At 42.0% G+C, this 26,559-nt stretch overlaps 2 protein-coding genes across 5 annotated transcripts in view; one reads left to right on the top strand and one right to left on the bottom strand.

Moving 5' to 3' along the window:
* FLACC1 (flagellum associated containing coiled-coil domains 1) overlaps nucleotides 1-5,203 on the top strand; it is a 38,575-nt gene extending 33,372 nt beyond the window's left edge. Inside the window, exon 16 of the mRNA XM_027590045.1 lies at nucleotides 3,953-5,203. The gene's annotated coding sequence lies outside the window, so the exon portion shown is untranslated. The remainder of the gene's footprint in view (nucleotides 1-3,952) is intronic.
* CASP8 (caspase 8) lies at nucleotides 1,071-25,408 on the bottom strand. 4 transcript variants are annotated; one of them, XM_027590041.1, is made up of 10 exons: nucleotides 25,314-25,408; nucleotides 24,436-24,506; nucleotides 14,159-14,496; nucleotides 10,234-10,339; nucleotides 9,263-9,401; nucleotides 9,110-9,154; nucleotides 8,637-8,722; nucleotides 6,457-6,598; nucleotides 3,058-3,559; nucleotides 1,071-1,980 (listed from the first exon to the last, which is right to left on the bottom strand). In XM_027590041.1, exons 3-10 carry the CDS (start codon nucleotides 14,461-14,463, stop codon nucleotides 1,845-1,847), a joined length of 1,461 nt encoding a protein of 486 aa, XP_027445842.1. In that variant the 5' UTR covers nucleotides 14,464-14,496; nucleotides 24,436-24,506; nucleotides 25,314-25,408; the 3' UTR covers nucleotides 1,071-1,844. The 4 variants fall into 4 exon arrangements, with proteins under 4 accessions (XP_027445842.1, XP_027445841.1, XP_027445843.1 ...); XM_027590040.1 differs by lacking the exon at nucleotides 25,314-25,408 and adding an exon at nucleotides 25,103-25,231; XM_027590042.1 differs by lacking the exons at nucleotides 24,436-24,506; nucleotides 25,314-25,408 and adding exons at nucleotides 19,231-19,389; nucleotides 22,794-22,867.
* Between the last annotated feature and the right edge of the window lie 1,151 nt (nucleotides 25,409-26,559).

Raw genomic sequence — 26,559 nt, 5'->3', positions numbered from 1 at the left:
ATTCTTTTAAAAAAGCATCTTTTAAAAAAGACATTCATGCAGATTTAGAATGAACTAAATACATAAAGCAACAAAATGCAATTGCATGAATGGTATCACTAGCAAAAGAGCAAATCGAGTATTGATTATATAGAAGCAAATAATAAGAGAAAAGGCTGTTAAAAGTTTTAACATAAGAAATAACATCTTGAAACATATTTTTTTTTAAAAAGTTATAAATTAGTGTAGAGGATGGCTTGGAAAGGGAGAGACTGGAAGTACAAAAAGATAAAGTTAATGAGCTATTAACATGTCCTTTCAAATATGGATTTAATGGTATTTATAAATAATAAGAACAAGGAAACTAATTCCTGGATTTTGTGAAATCTAAATCTAAACAGAGTTAGGGTGTCTTTTACCACTGAAACAAGGTCTCCTCGTAGCTTAGGAGTGGAGGCTCAGGTGTTTCTGGGATTGCCTGTCACATACATCAGAAGACATCAGGTTGGATGTAGGAGCATTACACATGAGGTTTTCTTTTAGCTAGGTCAGATCCCAAAAATCTCCCTCAGTGACCTTTGAGAGAGGGTCACTGGCATCCCCCTGCAAACCGTTAAACAGCAGAAATTCAACTGAGTAAATTTAAAGATCAGATTGGATCAAATTGCATTAGGTCACTTTCCCAAGGGGAATGGAAGGAGTTTATCAGGCAGATTATTTCACCAGTGCTGACCAGGTAATTCCATGTTGACTGCTTAAAAATTACATTCCTGGGGAATTAAAACTGCATTTTGGTTAGGTATTAAGTTTTGGTTTGCTGACATGGGGTTTAGCACAAGTGACTCCATTAGGAGCTGCTGTCTCTCTCTCTCTTTTTTTTAAGATTTTGACAGAGAGAGAGAGAGAGAGAACACAAGTGGGGTGAAGGGCAGAGGGAGAAGCAGGCTCCCAGCTGAGCAGGATGCCTGAGGCGGGGCTCGAGCCTAGGACCCTGAGATCATGACAGATGCTGGAGCCAAAGGCAGACACTTAATGACTGAGCCACCCAGGTGCCCCTGTCTCCTTTTTAACAATATCTTTTAGGGGTGCCTGGCTGACTCAGTTCATAGAGCTTGTGACTCTTGACGTTGGTGTTGAGAGTTCAAGCCCCATGTCGTGAAGTGGGGGGTCGGCAGGGGTGGGGAGTGGATAGAGTTTACTTAAAAAAAAGAGTCCAACAGTACCTTTTAACAATTGTACCTCACATTCTGCTCCACAGAAGCACATCCAGTTAGCAGGAATGTAAATATGACAAATTCTCATAAGAACCAGGAATGAGGAATCAGCCCTTTCACAGAAAGGAGGAGGATTATGGTTTTGACTTTGTCTCCCAGTACTTGAACAACATTCACTTATTCTGAGGCCTCAAGTGGGAAATTGCTTTCCTCATTCCCATTCTTATGCCTTATAAAATCTCTGCACCACCATTAACTCTGTGTTCCAGGTTAAAGCTTTAGCATAATATCCTTAACTTTTTTTTAAATGCTTAACAATTTGAAGGGAATCAAATGATTCCAGGCTGGAAGCAGATGAGAGATGTGCCAAGAACACTCATTCTGCCATCGTTTTTTAAACTTTCTATATTTCCTTATCTACCCTAAGTTTTTTAAAAACGTTTTCATCGAATCAAAAATAAAATTAAAATCCTACCTAGGGCTATAAATCTCTAGCTATTACTGCAAAGCCAGAGATTTAGGCTTAAACTTGCATGGGAATTAGGTTGTCCTGACTCCGATCCTCTCCCCTTCCTGCCATCCAAAAAAAAAAAAAGCAGCATTTTACTGACAAATAAATTAAGCATAGTGTTATACAGCTAAACAGTAGCATCAATTAGGAGGGAAGAAGAGTTTTTTCCTCAGTGTGAAAGTAGGTTGTGGCATTTGCTTCCCCATGTTTTTTCTGTCATCCTTATTGCTCACTTCAAAGTTCACCTCGGTAAGGATGGTGAGAATATCTTCACCCCTGAAAAACAACAACACTGTGACCATCTGTGGGGAAACAATACCAGCAAACCCTTCCATTCGCTCTACTTAGTTAGTGACAGTTCCTTCCCGCAAAATGCCAGGCATTATCAATCATAAGTTGCTAAACTAAGACGTGTCAAAGCTTTCTAGGAAAAGGAGTAGTTTCAGAGCTTAATAACTTACCTTTGGTTTACTCAAGATCTCTACTGATCGTCAGAAACCTCAGAGTCAACATTAGATTTGGGTTCTTTCCCTCCTGATCTGTTTGCACCTTATTCTTCCACGTACTATGCCACTTGCCCCCATAATCACCTCAATGCCCCCCCCAAAAAACATCCTCTGCTTCTGTGATCATCTACAATCACTTTGGGCAAGGGAAAACCCAATGTCTCCTGCAACCACTCCACCCCTTTCTCACCAGCCTCTGTAGGACTCGTGGTCTAAGTTACAAAAGGAAAACATGGTGTTGATGTTATGTTTCACTCCTCGATCTGCCATGGGAAATTCTTACTCTTCATACACTTAAAGCATGATGAGATATAGAGCTAGAAGATTTCTTGCTATTCACCTGTCAGTTATGTGTGCATTTGGGTGAACTGTGACTACAAAACCATCATTTAACTAAAGGAAGCATAGGGTATAATAAATGAGGTAGGGATATTTTCCCATATTTTGTAGCTTCACAGCAGGCCAAACTAGTGGGAATATAAAGGGTTTCTATTCTTTGTAGCAACACCAAGAGGGTTGATTAGCTATGATAGAACTTTAACAGAGCTGGGAGGATGTTAACCATTGACCTTTGTTGGAAGACTTCCAAAACTAGTTGAGTTGGCTGAGTCATGTTTCTGCCTAAAAACAGAGCTGAACTGACTTTACCATCACTCCTTGCTCTATGATACCCCAACTGTCCTTTCAGGTACTAAATAAAAGAAACTCTGCTGTAAGTGTCTCTATGAACTAACGATGTTAACACTTGCCCCCCTCTCCCACTTTGCGACAGACCTGGGAAGTACAGCTATGTCATCCATAACCAAAAATTTAGAAACGAATGAAGGGCAGAGTAGGCAAAAATTACCTAGGACATCTTTCTCTTAGGCTCTGGCAAAGTGACTGGATATACCAGGTCCCCTCCATGGGGTTTCGGTAGGAAACACAATTGTTCACAGTGGCCATCCCCAGCAGAAAGTCAGCATCTTCTGGAATATATCTCTTCTGCCACAACGAGTCCATTTCTAAATAGGCTTCCTTCTGTTCGGAGTCAGTCTCAACAGCTATACCTTTCTGGTAGTTATCCCCTTGACAAGCCTGAATAAAAAAAATTTTGGGCTTGCCTGCAAGGGAAGGGCACTTTGAGCCAGTGAAGTAAGACGTCAGCTCATAGATGGGGACTTCCCGCCCATCAGAGCCATAGATGATGCCCTTGTCTCCATGGGAGAGGACACAGCAGATAAAGCAATCCCTGCTAGTGTGGTCCATGCTTTGGTAGGATTTCAGAACCTCACAGATTTTCATGGCTGTAGAGTCTCGGAAAGGCACAATCTCAAAATGAAGCTCACTAAAGGTCTGACACAAAGCATCTGAAAAGTGAAACAAGAAAAGTCATATTACACCACAATAAGCCCCAAACCACAGTCCAGAGCTAGAGAGAACACTGATCAGATTAAGAAACTGAACCAGAGGGCACCTGGGTGGCTCCGTCGCTAAGTGTCTGCCTTCGGCTCGGGTCATGATCCCAGGGTCCTGGGATCGAGCCCCGCATCGGGCTCCCTGCTCAGCGGGAGGCCTGCTTCTCCCTCTCCCACTCCCCCTGCTTGTGTTCCCTCTCTCGCTGTCTCTCTCTCTCTCTAATAGATAGATAGATGATAGAGAGAGAGATGATAGAGTACAAAGAATCTGAACCAGAACTGAAGAACAAGACCTTTTATATCACTGGCTGAATTCCATAGTTTTCTAATATTTATTGCCCCCAGCTGAAAATACTTCCAGTCCTGAGGCAAATGAGAAAGGGGAGAGTGCTACTGTTGGCCTTCTGTCTTCTCAACTAGTCTATAAGATGGGTAAGCTATTATTTAGGCTTACTACCAAACCAATCTAAATAATGATTGTATTACTTACATAATCAAAATAAAAAGCAAAAAAAAATTTAATAGAAGCTTCATACTTATTTTATCTTGAACTCTCAGATTTGTTTATCAAAATACAAAACATGAGGGGCACCTGGGTGGCTCGGTCAGTTGAGTGTCTGCCTCTTGATTTGGGCTCAAGTCATGATCTCAGGGTCGTGAAGATCGAGCCCCACATCAGGCTCCATGCTCAGCATGGAGTCTGCTTGTCCCTTTCCCTCTTCTCCTCCCCCCTCCACTTGCACTTGCTCTCTCAAATAAATAAATCTTTTAAGAAAAATGCAAGATATGAATGTTTAAAAAATCAAGTAGAATTAAAAGGCCTATTACAAAAAGCTATCACTTCTCTAACTCTTCCTATTACCCAGTCATGTTCCATGAAGGCAACCACTTTCAACTTTTTACAACTATTTTTTGGTATTCACCTCCATTTTGTAATGAATTTGAGCTCTTTGCTATTTATTTACTTATAAATTTTAGACTTTGTATTGAGTTCTTATTATGGAGGATGAGCATTTGATACTCTTATACAGTTATTTACAACTTTTAATCGAATCAATAGTACTATGTAAACATAATATTCTTTAATTATGCTTCCTTTTTTATTAAATTTTTTGTCTTTCCTGGAATTAGTAATTGCATTATTTTTTCATTGCTTTGTTTTCCATATGCATAACCTTATTTTTTTTCCAAGTTCTCTAAGATCTAGTCAAAGTCTTTCAACACTTTCAGGGTGCCTGATTTTTTTTTAACTAAAAATTATATATACTTAAGGCATAAAACTGATTATATACACAGTGAAGTGATTATCACAGTCAAGCTAATAACATATCTCCTCACAAACTTAATTCCTTTTGTGTGTGTGTATGTGTGATGAGAGCACCTGAAATACACTCTCTTAGCATATTTCTAGTATTCAATACAGTATTATTAACTATAGTCATTATGTCATTCATTAGATCTCTAAATAAGTTACATATCTGCAACTTTGTACCTACCCTTTGACCAAAAGGCCAGAAATATAATCAAATATTATTTTAATAAAAATGTTTTGATAGTGGGGCATTTGGGTGGTTCAGTCAGTTAAATGTCCAACTCTTTTTTTTTTTTAAAGATCTTATTTATTTGACAAAGAGAGACACAGCGAGAGAGGGAACACAAGCAGGGGGAGTGGGAGAGGGAGAAGCAAACTTCCCGCTGAGCAGGGAGCCCGATGCGGGGCTTGAACCCAGGACCCTGGGATCATGACCTGAGCTGAAGGCAAACGCTCAATGACTGAGCCACCCAGGCGCCCCCATAAATGTCCAACTCTTGATTTCAGCTCAGGTCATGATGCCAGGGTTGCGACATGGAGCCCCGCAATGGGCTCTGCACTGGGTGTGGAGCCTGCTTAAGATTCTCTCTGTTCCTCTCCCTCTACCCCTCCCCATGCTTGTGCTCTCTGTCTACAAAAAAAAAAAAAAAAAAAGTTTTGATAATAAATGAATGTAAATCAAAGGCCTGAATTCTCTTCTTCAAGACCAAGGTATATGATGATGAGTGATATAGCCAATGGACTTAAAGCTCTGTGGCTTTTGAAATCTTAGAATAGATTTGCTTGAATATGTGTTAAGAGACCATTAGCAGAGTCTTGATGATTAAAATCAACCTAAATTAATTTTCTAAACTTTATTCAGTTAAAAAAATAAGGCATTACCTGATGTTATGACTCATAGAAACCATTTTCAAAAATATATTGGATGAGTTGCATTATTTCTATCACTTTTAGTAGTAGCCATTTCTATGTTCATACACTGAAAATTATTTTTTCATTTAAATTATAAGTTCTCACAAGTTTTCATTTAACTTGTAAGTTCTTATAAGTTCTCTTTTAAGTTGCTCCTTCTAAAGAGGCTGAACAAAAGAATTTCTGGCTAGTTTAATATTTGAAAATGGTATTTCTATTAAAGACTCACAATTTCATCTGCCCAACTTTTATAAATACAATATGTGGTCTTGATCCCAAGGCAATGTTTTCACCTAATACTTAATACAGTCTACAGAAACACTATTCATTAAGTTGAATTAAAAGCAAAGCTTATTGTTGTTGCTTTTTATTATAAGCCTTTTAGTAAGATTTGATATTTTATCTTATATACATTACTTTGATTTAAAAATTAATTTAAAAAAACAAAAGCAGAAAATTAGCAAATATATAAGAATGTTCTTCATTTCCACAAGGAAATGTGGTTTTATCCATTTTTTTTTTCTGAAACATGAAGCCCTGTTGGTACAATTTTTGTTTCTCCCCTTTTGATAAAAAAAACTTAGGTATTAGAAATATTTCACTTCTTTTCAGGGTTCTACTGTACCTGCATCCAAGTCTGTTCCATTCCTATCCTTAATGCTCTGAAGTTTGGGCACTTCCTTCCGTGCTATGCTAAAGTCATAATTGTTAAAGATCAAACAATATCCTCGAGGTTTGCTTTCCATTCGGTAAACTTTCTCTGATGTCTGGAAGACAAAAATCCAACCCAGGAGCTGACTCTGAGGGTCAAACACTTGAGATGTGAACAAACAACTTCCTAGTAAGAAGTTGGGCTGTCCCCTTAGCCAAACTAGGATGCAAGGGTCCTTTCACCAGCCCTCGCTCAACTTGACGTCATTTCTCTGGTGAACCAGTTTCCACCCGTTCCCTTGACACAGGATCCCCAGACTTCTGCCCCACAGTTAGTGTGTAAAATCAGGGTCCCAGTGCTTGGGCCTCTTGAGCACTTTGCACATCTATTAATACTGTTGTCATCATAGCATATTTTCATATGTTCTTGTTTCTGCTCAAGGCAGCTAACATTTGCAGCAGGAGCTAGAATTTATTAATTTGTGAGAGCTCAGTTAGGAGTTGCTGAATGAATGAACGTCTTCATGCTGTCTTTGGGCTGCCTGTCTGTCACCTTGTTATTCTGTTGGCCATCTAGTCAACTCATCTATTTTTCTGGGCTAACAGCTGAGGGCCTGCCCTTCACACATGACACAGCACGGTCCCAGGACTTTGAAAGCCGACAACCTAATTTGGCTCTGAGGGCCACAGTGACTGGAGGAGAGAGATGGACTAGTCAGGCAGGTCTTGGCTGTGTTGCAGGTTACAGTATCCAGACTCTAGTACCTGAGAGCATCAGTCAGAGATGGCCCTGTGTCCTGACTTTCCTGGGGCTGTTTCAATGCCGAGATACTCAGCATTTATTGGGAAACCCATGCCGCTCCTCAAGGTAGAGAAAAGTGCTCTGCACGAAGGGCTCAAATTCCTGGCTCTACTATGTAATAACCTTAAGACTCTGTGCAAGTTACCTAATCTCTCTGGCACTCAGTACGGTTAGCTGGTCAGTGGGGACGACATTCAGTAGAGTGCTTTGCTATTTGCAAAGTGCCACATGACTGGCAAATCCTTGGTTTTCAGACCTAGAGAGGTCTGGTAATTTGCTCAGAAGCCCACCTGTAACTGGTCTCTCTCAGCTTAATTTCAAGTCTCCCACTGGACTGATAGCTTTCACGGTTTCCTCTGCTTCCCATAACAGAGAGGAGTGAACAGGCTAATGAATCAGAATGTGGCTGGTGAATCTTTGAAGGTTAATAAACTAAAGTGATTGTCTAGAAAGGCAATTCTTGCACTGGCTCATTGAGATGAGAGCATAGAGATGGCTAGATCATGATCCTTTGCTGCTTACCCCTAAATCACCATGGAGAAACAGTTTTGAAATGTCAGCCTAAAAGAAAAGGCTTTCTTTTCCCAGGTCTGCTAGACTTTTCTCCCAAAGCTTTCTCCCACTTCGGCTGAGGCAGCTGCTGAAAGGGTTGCCAGGAGGCTTCTTGCTTTCTCAGCCCTCCAACTATTCCAATGCCTTTGTCTTTGGTTTTAAAATAAAATTTTAGGGGCACCTGGGTGGCTCAGTTGGTTGGGCGACTGCCTTCGGCTCAGGTCATGATCCTGGAGTCCCAGGATCGAGTCCCGCATCGGGCTCCCTGCTCAGCAGGGAGTCTGCTTCTCCCTCTGACCTTCCCCCCTCTCATGTGCTCTCTCGCTCTCAAATAAATAAATAAAATCTTAAAATAAAATAAAATAAAATAAAATTTTAGGGGTGCCTGGGTGGTGCCGTCGGTTACACATCTGACTCTTGATTTGTGCTCAAGTCATGGGATTGAGCCCCACGTGGAGCCCCACATCAGCCTCTGCACTCAGCGAGGAGTCTGCTTGGGATTCTCTCTCTCCCTCTTCCTCTGCCCCTCCCCTGCTCACATGCGCTCTCTCTCTCTCTCTTTCTCTCTCAAATAAATAAATAAATCTAAAATAAAATAAAATAAAATTTTAACACTTTTTTACTTTTGAAACTTAAAAAATCACATTTTAAATTTATCTGTTTCTGAAAATTTTCTGTAGTTCTCAAAATTTCCAGTAAGCATCTGCCCCTTACTAGTTTATCTGACCACTTAAAAGCTGAGGAATGCAAGAACTAGAATCAGCAACTAAAGAGAATAAGAAGTCCAAATTTCTACACACCTCTGATTCATAGTCCTGTTCTCCTGGAGAGTCCGACATTGGCGGTACCCTCAGGGATTCCTCCCCTATAAGCAACTGAGACATATCTGGAATGAAACATAGCAGAGAAGGGATTTTGGTAAAGAAACACAGAGCACCCAGGATATCATAAGGTCCCCTTTAAAATGAAAACTCACAGACTGCCTTGAACATAATATCCTTGCAGTCCACAGAATAAAAATCTTTTTACTGACTGACTCTTCACCTATTTTAAACTTGTCAGCCTGGAGCTGCAAGGTCTATGTCTTTTGACAGCAGGTGTGTATCTTTCAATGTGTAAAGAAGGTGACAAGTAGGCATGCAGCCTTCTTGATTTTAGAAGAGCAAGACCATTAAGATGTGGCTGTGTGAGAAGGTTGTGGGGAGAGGAGGCAATGAGGGTATCCGATAGTAAATTAACTGAGTAAGTCTTAAATACGTATTTCGCATATTACCATTTGAAACTTCATCTAGACTTCTTTGAGGGCTCATTGTTAGCTCTGAATTAAAAAAGAAACACATATTTGATTAGAAACAATCTCAACATAGAGGGATTTGTAAATTTAAGAATACATTTTGCTAATTCACAGCTGTCAAGTTATTTCTACCTCTGCTTAATTCTTCATAATCCGTGATTTTCTTCAGCAGGCTCTTGTTAATTTGGTCACAGATTCTTTTCAGGGTGTCCAAATTTCTTTCCCCGAGGATGACCCTCTTCTCCATCTCTATGAAAATATCAAGCAAGTTCTAGAAGGAAGAGAAATAAAGTTGGAAGACTGGATTGAGACATACTGGCTTTTAGATGAGATTTTCTTTTTTTTTTTAAGTCCACTTTGTCCAAAGAGAGGGCCCACCCTAGCTTCCCAAGCTAACCCTCCTGACAAGATATCCTGGTCTTATAAAGCCAATAGAGCACTAGAGAAGCAATTTTGTCTTTTCTGGCCCAGGAAGAGAGAAATGAGAAGGTAGAGGAAAAGTGACATCAGGTGTCACCCAGGCCCCAGGCCCCAAGCCCTGTGCTGCAACCAACCGGGGACACCTTTAGGGGACGCCTGTGAAATAGCCTAGGTGCATGGTTGAGACACTGTAGCCTGGTCCCCAGAGTCACAGCCCTGGGGACTGCGTCCCTCCCGACACTGCCTCCGGTTCGTGATCCACCTCCAGTCCGGACGCATGCACGCACAGAGTCCGCACTCTCGCACGCACACGCACGCACGCACACGCACAGAGTTCCAGGTCCTAGGTGGTTTCAGAGCCTGTAGAAGAGGGGAGATGTCTCCAGCTCACCACTGTCTTGCCTGGCTCTGCAGGGTCCCGCAATGGGCTGTGCCTCCACAACCAGTCTTCTTCCCTAGCTACTGACCCTGCCATGCTCCTGACAATGTGAGCAGCACTTCTCAGTATACGAAGGAATCGTATCTGCAACACTGCTGTCTGTCCAGCCACTCTTTTCTTCTCCCCTGGTTGAAAAGTGAGAGTCCAGGTTGCTTTTACTGGACCAGCCCACTCTCCAGTCACAGCAATCCCCACCGGCTAACTCAACCTCAGGACCAAATCTTGGTGAAACACCAGGTCTTACCAAATCATCATGCAGTTTACATCTGGAGATCTCCTGGCTCAAAAGAAACTTAAAGGACCTCAATTCCAATTTGCTTACATCTTCTGAAATCTGAAAAAGCATGACCCTGTGGTGGGAAATGGAGACACTTTAGAAATGGTTTCTCAAATAATTTCCCATTTGATAAAAGGAGTGGCAGTGGAAACTTGATTCTGGTCACCTCCCCTTAAATTAAAGACAGCTAATGACATAATTTGTTAGTTGAATCCTTGCAAAGAGACTGCTGCAGTGACATGACAGACTACTGACTCATGCCCAGCTACTCCACCCTTAACAGAGTTAAGGTCCACTAACTATGCCGTTCAGTTAGTTTCAGTTAAATGAATTGTTTTTCCTTGGTCCTTCACTATAAAATCAGGAGCTTGTTGCAGTAGGAAAAAAAAGTTTTTATTTTGGAAATTACGCTTTTCAAAATGCAACTGGATCATCACCTCCTGGTCTTTTTTAAAGATTTATTTATTTATTTATTTATTTATTTGAGAGAGTGTGTGTGTGCTCAAGCAGGGGGAGCTGCAGGCAGAGGGAGAGGGAGAAGCAGGCTCCCCGCTGAGCAGGGAGCCCAACGCGGGGCTGATCCCAGGTCACCAGGATCATGAACTGAGCCGAAGGCAGACGCTTAACTGACTGAGTCACCCAGGTGCCCTGGATCATCACTTCCTAAATTAAAACTTGTTAGTGCTCTCCTGACCATCAACTTCAGTAGGAAAGCCCCACACTTGGTTCTGGAATACAAACCTTTGTGCACTGAGCCCAGCCTACCTCTTCAACTTCTCTAGCCACTCCTCAGCACCTGCCCGCCTCTCCTCTTCAAACACACCCAGCTGCCCTGCCCCCACCCCTGTATGCTGTGCTGTTCACACCCCCATTCCCTTGTCCCATCTGAAGACACACTCACCCACTAACAGCTCAAGTACTGCCTGAGTGTCCTCAAGGCTGCATTCACCACACTGTGCCTTTGTATCGCCAGAAAGTTTCCACACATGTTATAATTGTCTGCTTATGAAGCCCTCTGAGTCCCCTGAGAGCAGGGTCTGTGCCCTTTTTGTTTCCACAAGCCCGGTGGGTCATGAGGTGCAGAGGTTAAGTGCAGAGGGCCTGGGCTACTGGCGTTGGAACTTTGGTTCCATCATCTAAGAGCTGTGTGACTGTAGACGTGTTGTACACCTTTTCCCCTCATCTGTAAACTTGTACAGGATAAAATAAACCATTGGGACATATTAAGAATAATATGAATAAATTTATCTGAAGTGCTTAAACCAATCTTTGGCAACACATTGAGTGTTCGATACACAACAGGCATTATTATTTCCTAATCCATGAGAGGTTCTTGGGATACGTCTGTTGAAGGAACAAAGGAATGTTTAATAAGTCAGCAAACCTTTCACCATTGTGGTGTAAAGGAAAATAACACAAAAACATGCTAACTTCAAATTAAATTAGAAAATTAAAGTTCTGAAAATAAAAATAGTATACAAACAGAAGTTTCTCAGTATTATCATCTATTTCATCCTTCCTCTCCTGGAATCTCTACCCTAGAAGTATTTCTCCAAAGTTTTCTCAGTTTGGCCAAGATTGGGTCCAGTCAAAAGTTACCAGCCCTTTTATCTTTATTATAAGGTGTTTTGCCCTCTTACTTTCCTCATTACTAAAACCTACCGGCTTTCTTGTACCATCACTGTCTGGAAATAAACCTGGGTAGTTTATGAGATACTTATTTCATAGGCAGCAATTATAATTTTAAAATAAAAATGTCTAGTGCTTTCTCTAAATGGAAAGTGGCCACTCTAGCATACTTTTTGTTTCCTGGCTAATATCCAACAATGATGAACAGTAGATTGTATCTGTGCTGACCCTTTTGTTCCCCAGCTAATGTGTTAAAGATTTAACAGACAGGGGCGCCCGGGTGCCTCAGTCGGTGAAGTGTCTGCCTTTGGCTCAGGTCATGATCTCGGGGTCCTGGGACTGAGTGCCGCATCGGGTCCTTGCTCAGCGGGGAGCATGCTTCTCCCTCTGCCTGCTGTTCCCCCTGCTTGTGTTCTCTCTCTCTCTCACAAATAAATAAATAAAATCTTGAAAAAAAAATTTAACAGATCCTCCCTTGTGTGGGACTCAGCCTTCCACCAGAGAAGTACAGGTCACAGTCTGACGTTGACAATTTGCCTTAGCCTTGCTTACATGACAGAAGGAGGGCAACCTTCAGAAGAGCAAGATGGTGGGCACAAGACCCTCCTAGTTCTAGGGTTGTTGTTTTTTAAGATTAATTGCTACCTTAATGAAAAGAAAATCATTGGAAGATGTCACAGTCCCATTAAAACAAAGTTATCTGGTATTGAATAATGTTCTCCCCGACTCTCCTCCCCAATTCATGTCCACCCTGGATGGATGAATGTGACTTTATTTGGGAAAAGGATCTTTGATGATACAATCTTGTTAAGATGAAGTGACACTAGATCAGGGTTGGCCCTACTTCAATGACTGGTGGCTTTCCAAGAAGAGGAAATTCAGAAAAACAGGCACAGAGCGGAGATTGGAGAGATGCATCGAAAAGATGAGGAAGACCAAGGCTTGCCTGCCAATACCTGAAGCTAGGGGAGAAAGGAACATGAAACAGACTCTCCCTCAGAGCTCCAAAGAAACCAACCCTGTTGATACCTTCATTTCAAACTTCTAGCCCCCAGAACTGTGAGAGTATGAATGTCTTTACTGTGGTAAGCCACCCAGTTTGTGGGACTTCGTCACAGCAGCCTTCAGAAACTCATACACCCAGCATATCTCTTTTGTCACTTATCAAAATGCTCAAGCTTCGAGCAGAGAAAGATATGGTAAGGAACATGCCAGAATCTCAGGTCTCTGAGACTGAGGACCGGGGCATTCATAAATAGGCCAGGCTAGTAGGGGATAGTGGCTTCCAGCCCTGGCTGTGAGAACATACCATCACACTGGCCATCATTACTGACAAGAGAGAAGAGGCCGGGAAATGGGCCACAGCTAAGGCTGGAGTAGAAGTTTTCAGAAGGGAAGCTAAAAATAACGCTGAGGAGTGTCTGGTAAGAGGGCATGTTGAAAGACAGAAGTTGGTAATGTGTGCCTGTTTTTAAAGTCTGTTACCTATATAATCAGTCATCCCTCACAACCCCGGTGCTGCTCTTTCTGCCTGTGTTTTAATAAAAATCACCTTTTTGCACACACACACACACACAAAGTTTGTTACCGACTCGTGAAGACATAAGAGAACATGGCTTCTTATCAGCCCTGGGTCCCGCTGCCCCACAGGCAGGGAGAGGCCCAGCTGCAAGGCGTACGGCCGGACAGACGGCTGAGTCGCCACTGTCCTCCTGGCAGCAGCTGGGCACACAGGGGCTCGGCAATCTTTGTGGAGCCCAGCCTGTCCGGCCCAGCACGATGGGCAGCACACAGCCCTCATTGGAGAACCTTATGAAGCAAGTCTTTCAGGGTGGAATAAAAGCCTAGAACCCCACTGAGAATGTCCACAGTCATCCACATGCAGGTGGGGGATTTCGGAGAAGCAGCAGGGATGCTTTATCCAGTAATGGGCAAAGCAAGCACAGGACGTGGACATCAACAGAGCAGAGGCAAACAGAAGAGTAGACAGAATGGGGAGAGAGACAATTCAGAAGATGGCTGTTTTAATATCAGCATACCTATAGGTCATATTTCACTTTGGAAACAAATTTTTTATTTTATGGTTTAACTTTTTTCTGAATTATATATAAGATCTCTAAATTTCTTAATCTGGTCCTAGTGGGACATCTTCGAGGAACTTCCAAAGTCATATGACACAGACACCCGCAATCAGCCCTGCCCACAAAGATGTGTCCATTGCACCCACACCTCCCAGTGCCTGAACTGTGGAGGTTGTCCCCACCTGTAGGCAGAGATCTGGGCTCTGCCTGGTATCTGAAGTTCCTGCTCCATCTCCTCCTTGCTGGTGTCCAGGTAGGTGACCAGCAGATCCAGTCTATTAATTCGGAAAAGCAGCTCCTTCAAGAAGGACAGGTTGCCTTCCTCCAACATTCTCTTTTCCTGGAGTCTCTGGAATAACATCAAGGGATCCTTGATGGGTTCCTGCTTTTTCTGTGGGATGCAGTCCATGCTAAGGAATTTGAGGGAGGCCAGCTCATCACTGTCCAGCTGCTCTCCAATATTATAGAGGCATTTGCTGAAATTCATGTTGGTCAAGTATCAGGAGAGTGTTGTTGTAGCCTAGGTCAAAATACAATACTATGTTCAGATGAGGAAGAGAAGTACCATTTACCAGTTTGTTCCTTCATTAAGTGCCATTATCTACTATACACTAGACATTTTACTGAGGACACAGGGAAGAAAAAAAACAAACAGGACATGTTTCTGCTCTCAACTAGCTCACTATTTTGGAAGGTAGATACACAAATTAGCCAATAGTCAGAGAGTTGTGACCAGGGCACCGTAGGAATATAGAGGAAGGAGCCCTAACTCAACCAGGGAGAAGGGCTTCCCGGAGGGAAGGCACCTTTGGGAAGGAGGTGGGAAAGGACAATTCTTGCGAGAAATAATTTATGCAAAAGATGGAGGTGAGAATGTTCAAGTCAATTCAAGCAACCACAAGGAGCTCAATAAAGTAACCACGAAGTCTCTGGGAAGAGGAATGGTGGGAAAAGGGATGAAGCCATGGCCAGGAACCATTACAAAGGGCCTCATACTGTGGGGGCAAGGGCTCAGGTTTTGTCCCAGAGGTGATGAGGAACTAAGAAAGGACTGTAATGTCATCCAGTTTGGGATTAACATTTCAAGTGTGGCGGATAGGGGCGCCTGGGTGGCTCAGTGGGTTAAGCGTCTGCCATTGGCTCAAGTCACGATCTCAGGGTCCTGGTCAGGCTTCCTGCTCTTCAGGGAGTCTGCTTCTCCTTCTGCCCCTCCCCCTGCTCATGCACTCTCTCACACTCTCTCCTTCTCAAAAAAAAAAAAAAAAAAAAGTGTGGAGGATAGATTGGAAGGGCTGGAGGCTGGAGAAGTGATGGGGTCTGACTGAAACAATGGTGCTAGGAAAACATGATGCAGTGCCATCCCCCAAAGGCCTCGGGATCAGCCCCCACAACCGACCAAGGACCCACAGCTGGAAATGAAACCAAGTCAACTTTGTCAGCCTTCCAATGCAGAAATGAAACCAAGTCAACTTTGTCAGCCTTCCAATGCAGAAATGAAACCAAGTCAACTTTATCAGCCTTCCAATTCAGTCTCCGAATCAGATGACGTGATATTTTCACACACTTATATGTTTGAGCAGATAGAAAAGGAGAGGGCACTGTTTGTGGAAGCCCGGACAACCTTCATGCAAACACCCCAGAATCTGGGGTTCCTCCTCCCGTGAGCCCCTTGACTCACCCCTCCTCCTCTGCTCTGATAGGCCCATGTTGGTGATAAAACAAGCCCTCGGAGCAGGGTTTGTACTGGATTCTTCAGAGGAGCAGGTGTGGGACCCAGCTCCATAAGACGGCTGCAGTATCACCGTCAACGCCAAGAAGCACACCTGCAGCTGACTGTCAGGGAAAGGGGGAAGTGCAGTGGTTCAGAGTAGGGGGCATTAGGGTCTGACAAAACTTAGGTAGAACCTGTCTGGGGCAATGGCCCCAGGCCTAGGCAGCTCAGGTCCTTTGAGAGTTAGGTGCTCCCTCTGTAACATGGGGATCAGAACACCCACCCCCTAAAGTGTTTGACTAAGTCCTGTAAGGCATGTGCAGTGATGGTCAGCAATTAATGAACAAATGAGGGTTAACCCGAAAGAAGGAAACAGATTCTGGCTGTGCAGACCCAACAGGAACTAGGCACTTGAGTACTTTCCTCAGCCTCCTGGTTTCCCATTTCCCCAGTGGAAAACTCGTTGGGAAGTAGTGTTTTTCAAACTCTGTAAAGTTGAAGAACTCTTGGTTGACTCCTTACTCAGATGCTCCCGTACCTTAGGAGGTGGTCCCGGAGGTCTGCAGTTTGAGAAACTTGAACTAGAAAACCTTTAACTTCCCGTCCACTTCCACCATTTCCTTGATCTCACAGACTCTGTGCTCCTGGGGACTTTCCTTAACCTCAAATGACCTTAACCTGTTTGTACCTCTTTCCTCCTGAAAGCAAAGTGGATGAGTTCCTGGGTCCTTAAGCTCCCTGCACTAACATTCTTGGATGAAAACACAAATCCTGATTCTATCACTTGAGGTAATGATCAAGTGAACCAGGACCCATGTATTTTCTATATCTGATGTTAAAATAGAAGTATTTTGGGGGCACCTGGGTGGCTCAGTGGGTTAAGCATTCGACTCTTGATTCCGGCTCAGGTCATGATCTCAGGGTCATGAGATCGAGCCCTGCATAGGACTCTGCACTGGGCATGAGCCTGCTTAAGATTCTCTTTCCCTCTCCCTCTGCTCCTCCCAACTCCCACCATTCCCTGGGCACATGGCTCTCTCTCTCTCTCTAAAAATTAATGAATTAATTAAATAGAAATATTTTTTATTTGCACAATAAAGTTAAGTTTTAATCAAAGTACCTTGAAAGACTTTGAAATTTTTAGTTTTTCCTTTAAAAACACCTTCCCTCTGGGTGCCTGGGTGGCTCAGTTGGTTAAGCGACTGCCTTCGGCTCAGGTCATGATCCTGGAGTCCCGGGATCGAGTCCCGCATCGGGCTCCCTGCTTGGCGAGGGGCCTGCTTCTCCCTCTGACCCTCCCCACTCTCATGTACTCTCTCTCTCTCTTTCTCACTCTCTCAAAATAAATAAATAAATCTTTAAAAAAAAAAAAACCTTCCCTCCCCCCAGCCCACTCTGATTGTAGAAGCAGTGTTTTTTGTGTGCGTGAAAATTGAGAATATAGTAAATTATAGAATGGTCACAGTTGTTATCATACACACACACACATGCACACAAGATATCATACATCACACATACACGCAAAGATACATTTATATAAAAATCAGAATCAGGCTGCTTATCCATGTGTATACACCTATTTTTTTTACCCCACTTAATATTTAGAATGAACATTTACCCCACCATTAAATATTCTTCTTTAGCATATTTTTAATGTTTCTTGATCTCCAGCATGCAGATATATCAAAATTTATTTTAAGGAATTTTCAATTTCTTTACTCTTAAAAATAATATTGTATTGCAAAGCTTTTTCACATATCCTGTGCATATCTCTGATTATTTCTCTCTTAGAATTGGAATTATGGGGCAAAACCCTTTTTCTCCCTTTTAATCTAGAATTTACATCATTATTTAGACAAGTTCTCTTGACTCTGGAAACTAGAAGGAAGTGTTTTGGACAGATACACTTTGCACTGGATTCCCAAAGCCTGCAGAGCCTAAATCTTTCACAATGCAATTATCACAAAAATACTTTTATTTAGAAAAGACATCTTAGATATGTGGCTAGCACCAAACAGCATATGTTCAAAATGTAGCAAACAAAACCTACCGGACATATAAGGGGACAAACTAGCAAGTTCATTCCCTAAATCACACTCCATAGAAACACACATGTGCTAAACAGGATATGTGCACAGACGGTCACCACAATACAGTGTGTAACCCTGAACAACTGGAAACATCCCTAATGTCCATCAACATAGAAATGGCTAAATAAACTAAGGTATAGTCATACTACAGAATATTGTGCAGCAGTTAAGAAAATGCCCTCCATCTTCTGAAATAAAAACGATAGTTACCCAAGACACGTTATTATGACAGTAAAAAAAAAAAAAGTAGAAAAAGCAATTGTAATATAAAAAAATACATCTACTTTTTAAAAAATACTCAAAGCAATACAATTAGATTTTCAGTGGTTACAGATACATATGCAAAAGCAGAAAATAAAAAGGTTCTGGGAAGAGACTTACCAAATTCAAAAGTTTCTTCTGGGGAATGAAGGAGAAAACTAGAACTTGGGGGTGAAGGAGTGAGGAAAGAGAATTGCTCTTTTCCTGTAATGTGGTAAGAAGAATGTATGCAGATATTCTCAGGTAAATGAAACTACTGTTAAAATACTTGAGTGTGTTCTTGGGTTTAAAGTTGTGTAAGAGGCTGAATGAAGGAGGAGGCAGGAAATGACAATCTTTGGAACAGGAAATGACATACCATGGGCATATTAACCAGGAAAGGAGACCAGATCAGAAGAGCAAGCAACACAACCACATTTGTGTTTTGTTTTGTTTTGTTTTTTGTTGGGGTTTTTTATTTTATTTATTTATTTTTTAAAGATTTTATTTATTTATTTGACAGAGACACAGCGAGAGAGGGAACACAAGCAGGGGGAGTGGGAGAGGGAGAAGCAGGCTTCCTGCTGAGCAGGGAGCCCGATGTGGGGCTCGATCCCAGGACCCTGGGATCCTGACCTGAGCCAAAGGCAGACGCTTAATGACTGAGCCACCCAGGTGCCCCCTGTTTCATTTAGTTTTTTAAGTAGGCTCCAGCACGCAGCGTGTAGCCCAACGGGGGCCTTAATCTCACGACCCTGAGATGCAGACCTGAGCTGATATCAAGAGTCGGTTGCTTAACTGACTGAGCCCCCCAGGTGCCCTTACATTTGTGTCCTTAAAAGAAAAGAAGGTATTAGATGAACTTAAACTTTAAAAAAGAACTTAAGAGAACTCAGAGAACCTATATGCCCCCAAAATAGCAGGAAATTTCCACACACCATTCTCAGAAAATAGAAATCTAGTAGAAGAAGACTGGAAGATTGAAGTGGCCCAAGTGAAAACTCCAACTGTATTTCCTCCCAGTAGCAAATACATGTCCTTTCAAACACAGACCAAATAGTCACAAAAATTGTCCACAAAGAAAATCTTAATACGAGATTTCCAAAGAGCACAAATAGTACAGTCCATATTCTCTTTTAGAAGTTAACGATGAAATTAGAAATTAACATGTTAATTAGAAGTTAACAATGAAAAATAACCAAACTGAACACACCTACAAAAAGGGCTATCGACATTGAGGTGGCTTTTTCCACACGTGGTGTTAGAACAATTGGGCAGACTTCTAGAACAAACTGAAATGGATCATAACTGAACTCTTCACATTAAAATAAGCTGCAGATGGATCAAAGCCTCAAACCTGAAAATTAAAATACTAAGGAAAGAAAAATTGGAGAATTGTTTAAAATAATCATGCAGTGGTAAAGAACCTTTCTAAGTACAACAGAAAACCTGGAAGCCATTACAGAAAGGTTGATAAATGTCCTTAAATAATAACTAAAATAATCTGCCAAAATAAGCCAGACAAAATTTAAAAATAAATAAATCTTGCACTTGGGGGAAAAAGGACTGATTTTTCTTAAAGTCATTTTTTTTTTAAAAAAGAGATAAAGACCAATGATCCAATGCATAAACAGGTAAAGATCCTAAGTACACAGTTCAGAGAAAAGTAAGTACCAGTGGCTTTATTTTTTAAAACCAATGGTTTTAAACATTTGAAAAGATGTTCAACTTCATTCACCATAAAAAAAAAAAAAAGGCAAACTGAAATTACAAAAGACCATTTTTCAACTACCAAACTGGTGAAGCACAAAACTTGCAATACCCAGTGTTTTGAGATGGTGGAAAAAAAATAGGTAGATGGGTAATTTGGCCCCTATCGTCAAAATATAAAATGACCCTACAATTTAACTTCCACAAGTTTCTCCAACATTAGCTTAAACGTGATGTACTTAAAAACATGTACAGAGCTATTCAGGGCAGTGTTGCTTGACAGAACAAAGGGGCAGAAACCACTCTTTATCAGTATCAGAAGTTCAATGAAACCTTACTCATATATTTAAAAAGAATAGGAAGACCACCATGATTGGATTTGTGTGATCTATACAAGGTATTATGAAGGTGCGTGGATTTGTGTATTCACATTAGATCTTTGAACAGAACCAACACACGGGAAGCTACGTCAGTGATTGCGTGGGAGGAGAGGAACCAGAAGCCGCGTGGTGGAGTGGACGGCCCTGGCGGCAAAAAAGTGAGGCTTGCCGCTTGAATTTTTAGGAGGTGCATGTATTACTTATTCTACGTGGACTTATATGTAGATGAAAATCACTACTTTTTTTTTTTTTTTCAAAGATTCCATTCATTTATTTGACAAAGACAGAGAGCAGGAGAGCACAAGCAGTGGCAGAGGCAGAGGGAGAAGCAGGCTCCCCACCGAGCAGGGAGCCCCATGCAAGGTTTCTGTCCAAGGACTCTGGGACCATGACCTGCGCCGAAAGCAGACGCTTAACCAACTGAGCCACCCAGGCACCCCAAAAATCATTACTTAAAGACCCATTTTCATTCATAAGCTGGAAAGGATCTAAACTACATTAGCTCCAATGTCCTTAAAATTTTAAATCCGTTCTAACCTCTGTTAAAATCTCCTTTTACAGAATTAAATGAACCAAAGAATCAAATGAAAGCGGAATCTTTTTCCCTCGATATTTTTTTCTGATAACAATGCTTATTGTATTCATTTTAGAAAGTACAGAAAAGATAAAAAGAAAAATAAAAATTACCTATAATTCCACCATCCAAAGATAATCACCTAATAATATTTTACTATCTTTCCTACCAAGCATTTTATATATTTTTTCCCTCATATTTTATCATACCACATTTCTGAGGTATAAGTGGAATTTTCACTGGTAATATTGTAAGTACATCTTGATATCGTCACTTTTTTCTTCTACAGCACAGATTTTAAAATTTGTAAAGTATGAAATCATAGGATTGAACCATAATGTATGTAACCAGTTTCTGCTTATATTTAGAATAAGATCTTAAGATGTAAATCTCCATGTACACCTCTGATTATTTTCTTAGAATAATTTCCTAAAAGTAGTACTTACTGAGCCCAAAGGAATAAACCTTGTTTAAGTCTTTTGTTACATATTTAATAGCATTTTCTGACAGTATATAATAATAATAATAACAACAACAACAATAATAATACAATCCAAGGCCAGGATGATATGAGTTTGGTTATAACATGACTGGCACTTGGCTCCTGTCCTCTTTAGCTGCCTCATGTCATTCATTTTGTTATCTTTGCAGTAATTAGAAAATGCTTTCTAAATGACTTCTGCATCACACAAAAATGGAGAGTTAGTAGGGAAAATGCTGGCAAGGCCTCTTTCTGGTCCAGGTTTTACAGGACACACTAGGACATAATATTCAGTTTTGGTTTGTTTACGTCACACATCTCTCTAGTCATAGTACCTGGAAAAGCAATAAGCTGCAACAGAATTTTACACCTTTGATAAAGGGCCGCCTCTGAGCACTGAGATCCATGGGTACACGGACCGTGGGATGGTTCTTGTTTTCTGGGACCGAAGTTTACTGCATAAAATCATGGGCTAGAAACTTTGTTACAGTAATATTTTTAAAAGAGCATTTATTGTATTTTTCTGATCCTAAAATAATAAAAGTCACACTTATTCCTTAGAGACAGTACAGAAAAGTATAAAAAGAAAAAGAAAAATCACTTACAAACTCACCATTTAGAAGGAACTCTTATTACAGTTAGTGGTTTCCTTCCACTTATATTCGTGTGCGTGTGTGTGTAAAGACCTATATAAAATGTGTTCATATACATACATGAAAGATATAAATTGGAATATTTTCATATATAATGCATACAAGGCAGAAGAAAGAGAAGGGGACGCGATCCCGCCAGGAAGTTTTCTTTCACTTTCGATTATATGCTATCTGTTAAATCATAACTCTATATAAATAGATTTGTATTATACAATAAGTATCTTTAATATTTTTAATAATAAATTTATGCCCCGAAGTATTTGATATAAACAAATGTTTGTATTATGATATACAGGTGTTTATATCTATGTCAACGTAAAAATATCTTTTTGACTTATTTTACTACCAGTCTCTGAAGAAACTGGTATTATCGTCTTCATGTTACCATTGTGAAAAATCAGTTTAGAAATAAGCTCGTAGGAGAGGTGTCAGGCTCGGATTTGAGCATCTCCCTAGAAGGTTTCAATGACAGGCCCTGCAAAGATTTAGATTTCATTCTGCTTGCAGCTGGAAGCCAGTGAAGGAATTTAACCCCCAAAAAAGGACATGTAATCATAATATTTTCAAAGATTAAAATATAAAAAATTTTTTGAAATACAAAAATACTCCCAAAACACAAAACCAGGAATTCTTAATAAATCCACTACGGCAGAGAGAGTGACCCCACAGAACCTGACGAATCAGAGCTGTACGTGCCAGAACCCAGATTTAGATGGTGTCACCGCCTTCCAGAGTCCCAACCCAACCCCTGCTTAGGCCACGATTTAATTAAGGATAAGGTCTCTGTACAAACAGTCGTACTTGGAGCATTCCAGAAAAACCTCACCTAAGCTGGACAGGGCCTTAAGCTCTGGAATCTATGGGGCTCTCACCACGGTTCTCAGAGGGACTACTAATTCTTACGGTTTTCCCACCCTCAGCAGCCTAGAAAATTCTAGAATCAAAGGTCTTTCTCCCGGGAGGCCCAACCAACCTTACCAAAAAAGCCAATCCTGGGACCCTCACAGTGGCAGCAGCTTCTTCACAGGCCTGTTTTCTCCTGAAGCGACTAAAACAAGAGTGAAGGACCACAACGGAAATAAGAGTGAAGGGCGAAGAAGAATAGGCACCGCTTGCTCTACTTCCTGTTTACGAAACGACTGACTCATTTAGGCTGAGTAAGGCCGGCTTGCGCCTGAGTAGCACCTCCTCCCAGAACGCAAGAATCTGAGAGGAACAGGGGACAGACTGTTCTAGGGGGGGGAGGGGGGAGGGACTGGGCCACCTGAGCTTTGGCTCTGGCTGTGTGACTTTGGATGGGTCATTTTACCTTTGGGGCCTCTTTTACCACATTCCAAAATGAGAAAGTTGGACTGGATGGTAATTAAGAGTCCCTTCATTCCGTATTTCAGGAATTTACAGATTTTTCTGGGTTCATTATGAAGACTTGAATGTTTTCATTCAGTAACATTGATCGAGCACTTCTGAGAGATCTGAAAACTGTGGGGTCCTCATCATGGCTCTCAGAGGGTCTGCTAACCCCCACAGCTAACTCTCATGGTTTCCCATCTACACTAGAATATGGTGGCCCCGAGGCCACCAGATCCCACCCTCAGCAGCCTGGAAAACTCTAGAATCAAAGCCCTTTCTCCTGAAAGGCCCAGATGACCTTACCAAAGAGACAAACAAATCCTAGGGTCCTCAGCATGGTCTGGGCCCTGGAGACATAACTGCACAAAACACACTTACCCCAGTCTTTTTGCTGTGAATCAACTGAAATGTTTTCTGATGTTCAAAGTAGAAAGAAAAAAAATCAAACACTGCTCTTCTTTGAATTTGTCTTTTTTCTTTCCCCAAATAGAATATAAGCTTTCAGAAGGCTGAGACCCACCTTAGAGCTGAGAGCATTAAAGGGGGTGTCTGGAAGTGCCTCTTCACCTGTAGAGGGCTAGGTAAAGTACTATCGATGCCCTTCACTCCCACTTGATTCTGCCCATCAAGTCTGAGTGAGAACACAGCAACACAAGGAAATCCTGTAAGGAGTTAAATCCTAACCCAGGAGGGATTCCCTGGTGCTCTTCCAGAGCAGCCCCCCCCAGCATTCATTCCACGGTTTTGTGACCAGTTCCTGTGCTGGGCTGTGAGCTTCACAAGGGCAGGAGCACACCTTTCATGTCTGTGTTCCCAGAACCTACCACAGGAGGAGCAATATCTATGACCTCCAAACAGTTCCTACAAATCGACGAGAAGAAGAAAGCCTGTAGAGAGACAATGGGTCTGAGCATGGAGTTCCTTCACAGTGACTTGCTTACAAAGCCAAAGTGTACGAGGTGAAGCTCAGACACTTTAATAATCTGAGAAATGCAAAATAAAGCAACATGATACCCACTTTCTACCCATCAGATTGGCCAAGGTTTGCAAGTGGGATCAGACCAAGGATTGGTGGGCAAGTTCTTATGTCGTCCTTATAGATGATTGTGAAGACTGTCCAGCACATAATACCCCATAGGGCTTAGAAAGTGGGACCTGGCAAAACATAGAACTTCAAGTGCCAGAGTGCTCCCTTAAAAAAAAAAGAAGCAGAATGAGCAAAATACAATCCAAATAATACTAATAAATAGTAATAATTGCAAGTACTTACTGAGAACTTAGTAGCGCCAGTCACTGTTGCAAGTGGTTAATGTGTATTATCTCATTAAATCCTCAGGACCACTTCGTGAGGTAGTACGAATCCCATATAATGTTGAGGAAACAGAAGCACAGAGAAATTACTTACTTGTTCCAGCTCATAGTTAAAAAAAATAGTGTGTTCACACAAAACAACGATACATTTTGCAAAGATACAGATCAATCCAGGGCTAGTACCAAAAGATTTAGAGAGCTGTCTTTTGGGAGGCAGCAGGGGGCGGGGGAGGAGGGGGAGGAAGTTGGGGGGGGAGGAGATGGAAGAAAGTGCCAATGAGGCGGTGGGCAGCATCTGAGAGATTAACTCAACCCTCTGCCCAAATGGAAAAGAAAACCAATGAAGTAGGTAAAGGCTATCTCCTGGAATCTCCAAACTGATCCGGCAGGAGAGAGACACTGTGTCTGTATTTGAGGCAGCAGGGGAGACACTAAGAAGAGAAATGTAGCAGAGTATTGAAGATCCCTCAGAGTTAAAATGTAGCAAGGACCTCGGCTGTGGTGCAGAGAGAAAGCCCACTTAGAGATGTGGGGCCCTGGTAGGATCCTGAGGTGTCCCCCACTCTGCCCATGGAATGAGTCCCGGAAACATGGTATTCAAAAGCCATTCTGCACCAGGCACTCACCTGCTCAACCCTGTCCCAGCGACATCACAGAGTGCCCGGTGCCAAGACCCCTGAACTGCCCAATTTCACCCACTCTTAAGTCTTGTCCACCCAGCCAGAGAAAAGTCCCTTGAAAGAGGGTGGGGATGAGGAGGGTGAGGATAGAAACACCTCCAGGAAGTTTTCTTTTACTTTCAGTAACTCTACTTTCTGCTTCCCTCAGGGGACTCACTTCTTGTTCTCCACATTCAGAATTTAGCAGTGAATTCAGCAGGGCTTAAAAAAATAAAAGTCCCAAGAGACAAGAGCAGAATCTGGTCTTCAGGAAGCAAGGAAGAAAATTCCTCAACAGAAAGATCTAGAAAATAAATTTGATTCCCTAAGTGAAAGGACAGAGATGACTCACTCGACCAAGAAATGCTTCTTAAAGGAACAGATGTCCAATTTCCAACCATTCAGAAGAGGGACTTCGGCAATTTGTCAACATGTAAACTAACTGGTTAGTGAGGGGGTGCAGAATATGCCACCCCAAAATATACCACTTTGCATATGGATTATTTTTAATTAGAGTTTCTTGAGAAATAACCAGTGCAAGAAGGACAGTTGGAACCTCCTTTTCCTCCTGAAAGCAGAAAATAAATCTCTGATGTGAAAGCTACCCTCCCTTAGCAGGAGGTAGAGAGATATCCTTACAACCAGAGATAGGGAAGTTAGAGCTGAGAAGACTGTGTAAGCAAAACTTGTTGCTTCCTCACTAATTTACTACCCCAAGCCCATACTTTTACTCTTGTCAATTTTTCACAAATTTATTATTTGTCTAAAAGATATAGAAGCTGCCTGCTTGGGGGCGTCTGTGTTGCTTAGTCGGTTAAGTCTCTCTCTCTCTCTTTTTAAGATTATATTTATTTAGGGGCGCCTGGGTGGCTCAGTCCGTTGAGCGGCTGCCTTCGGCTCAGGTCATGATCCTGGAGTCCTGGGATCGAGCCCCACATCCAGCTCCCTGCTCAGTGGAGGGCCTGTTTCTCCCTCTCCCTCTGCCTGCCACTCTGCCTGCTTGTGCTCGCTCTCTCTCTCTGTCAAATAAATAAATAAAATCTTTAAAAAAAAAAAAGATTATATTTATTTATTTGAGAGAGAGAGTCAGAGATAGTGACCGAGAACATGAGTAGGGAGGGGAAGAAGAAGCATGCTCTCGGCTAAGCAGGGAGTGCCTCGTGGGGCTCGATCTCAGGACCCTGGGATCATGACCTGAGCTAAAGGCGGATGCTTAACCAACTGAGCCACCCAGGCGCCCCTAAGCCTCTGACTCTTGATTTCAGCTCAGGTCATGATCTCAGGGTCATCGGATGGAGCCCTGCATGGGGCTCAGGGGAAAGTCGGCTTGAGATTCTCTCCAGCTCCCTCTGCCCCTCCCCCCATTTGCTCACACATGCGTGTGTGCATGTGCCCACACTGCCTCCCCCCCAATAAATAAATAA

Source organism: Zalophus californianus, chromosome 3 (assembly GCF_009762305.2).
Source record: "Zalophus californianus isolate mZalCal1 chromosome 3, mZalCal1.pri.v2, whole genome shotgun sequence".
Taxonomy (NCBI): domain Eukaryota; kingdom Metazoa; phylum Chordata; class Mammalia; order Carnivora; family Otariidae; genus Zalophus; species Zalophus californianus.
The sequence above is the reverse complement of the archived record's forward strand: the minus strand, read 5'-3'. Positions and strand labels throughout refer to the sequence as shown.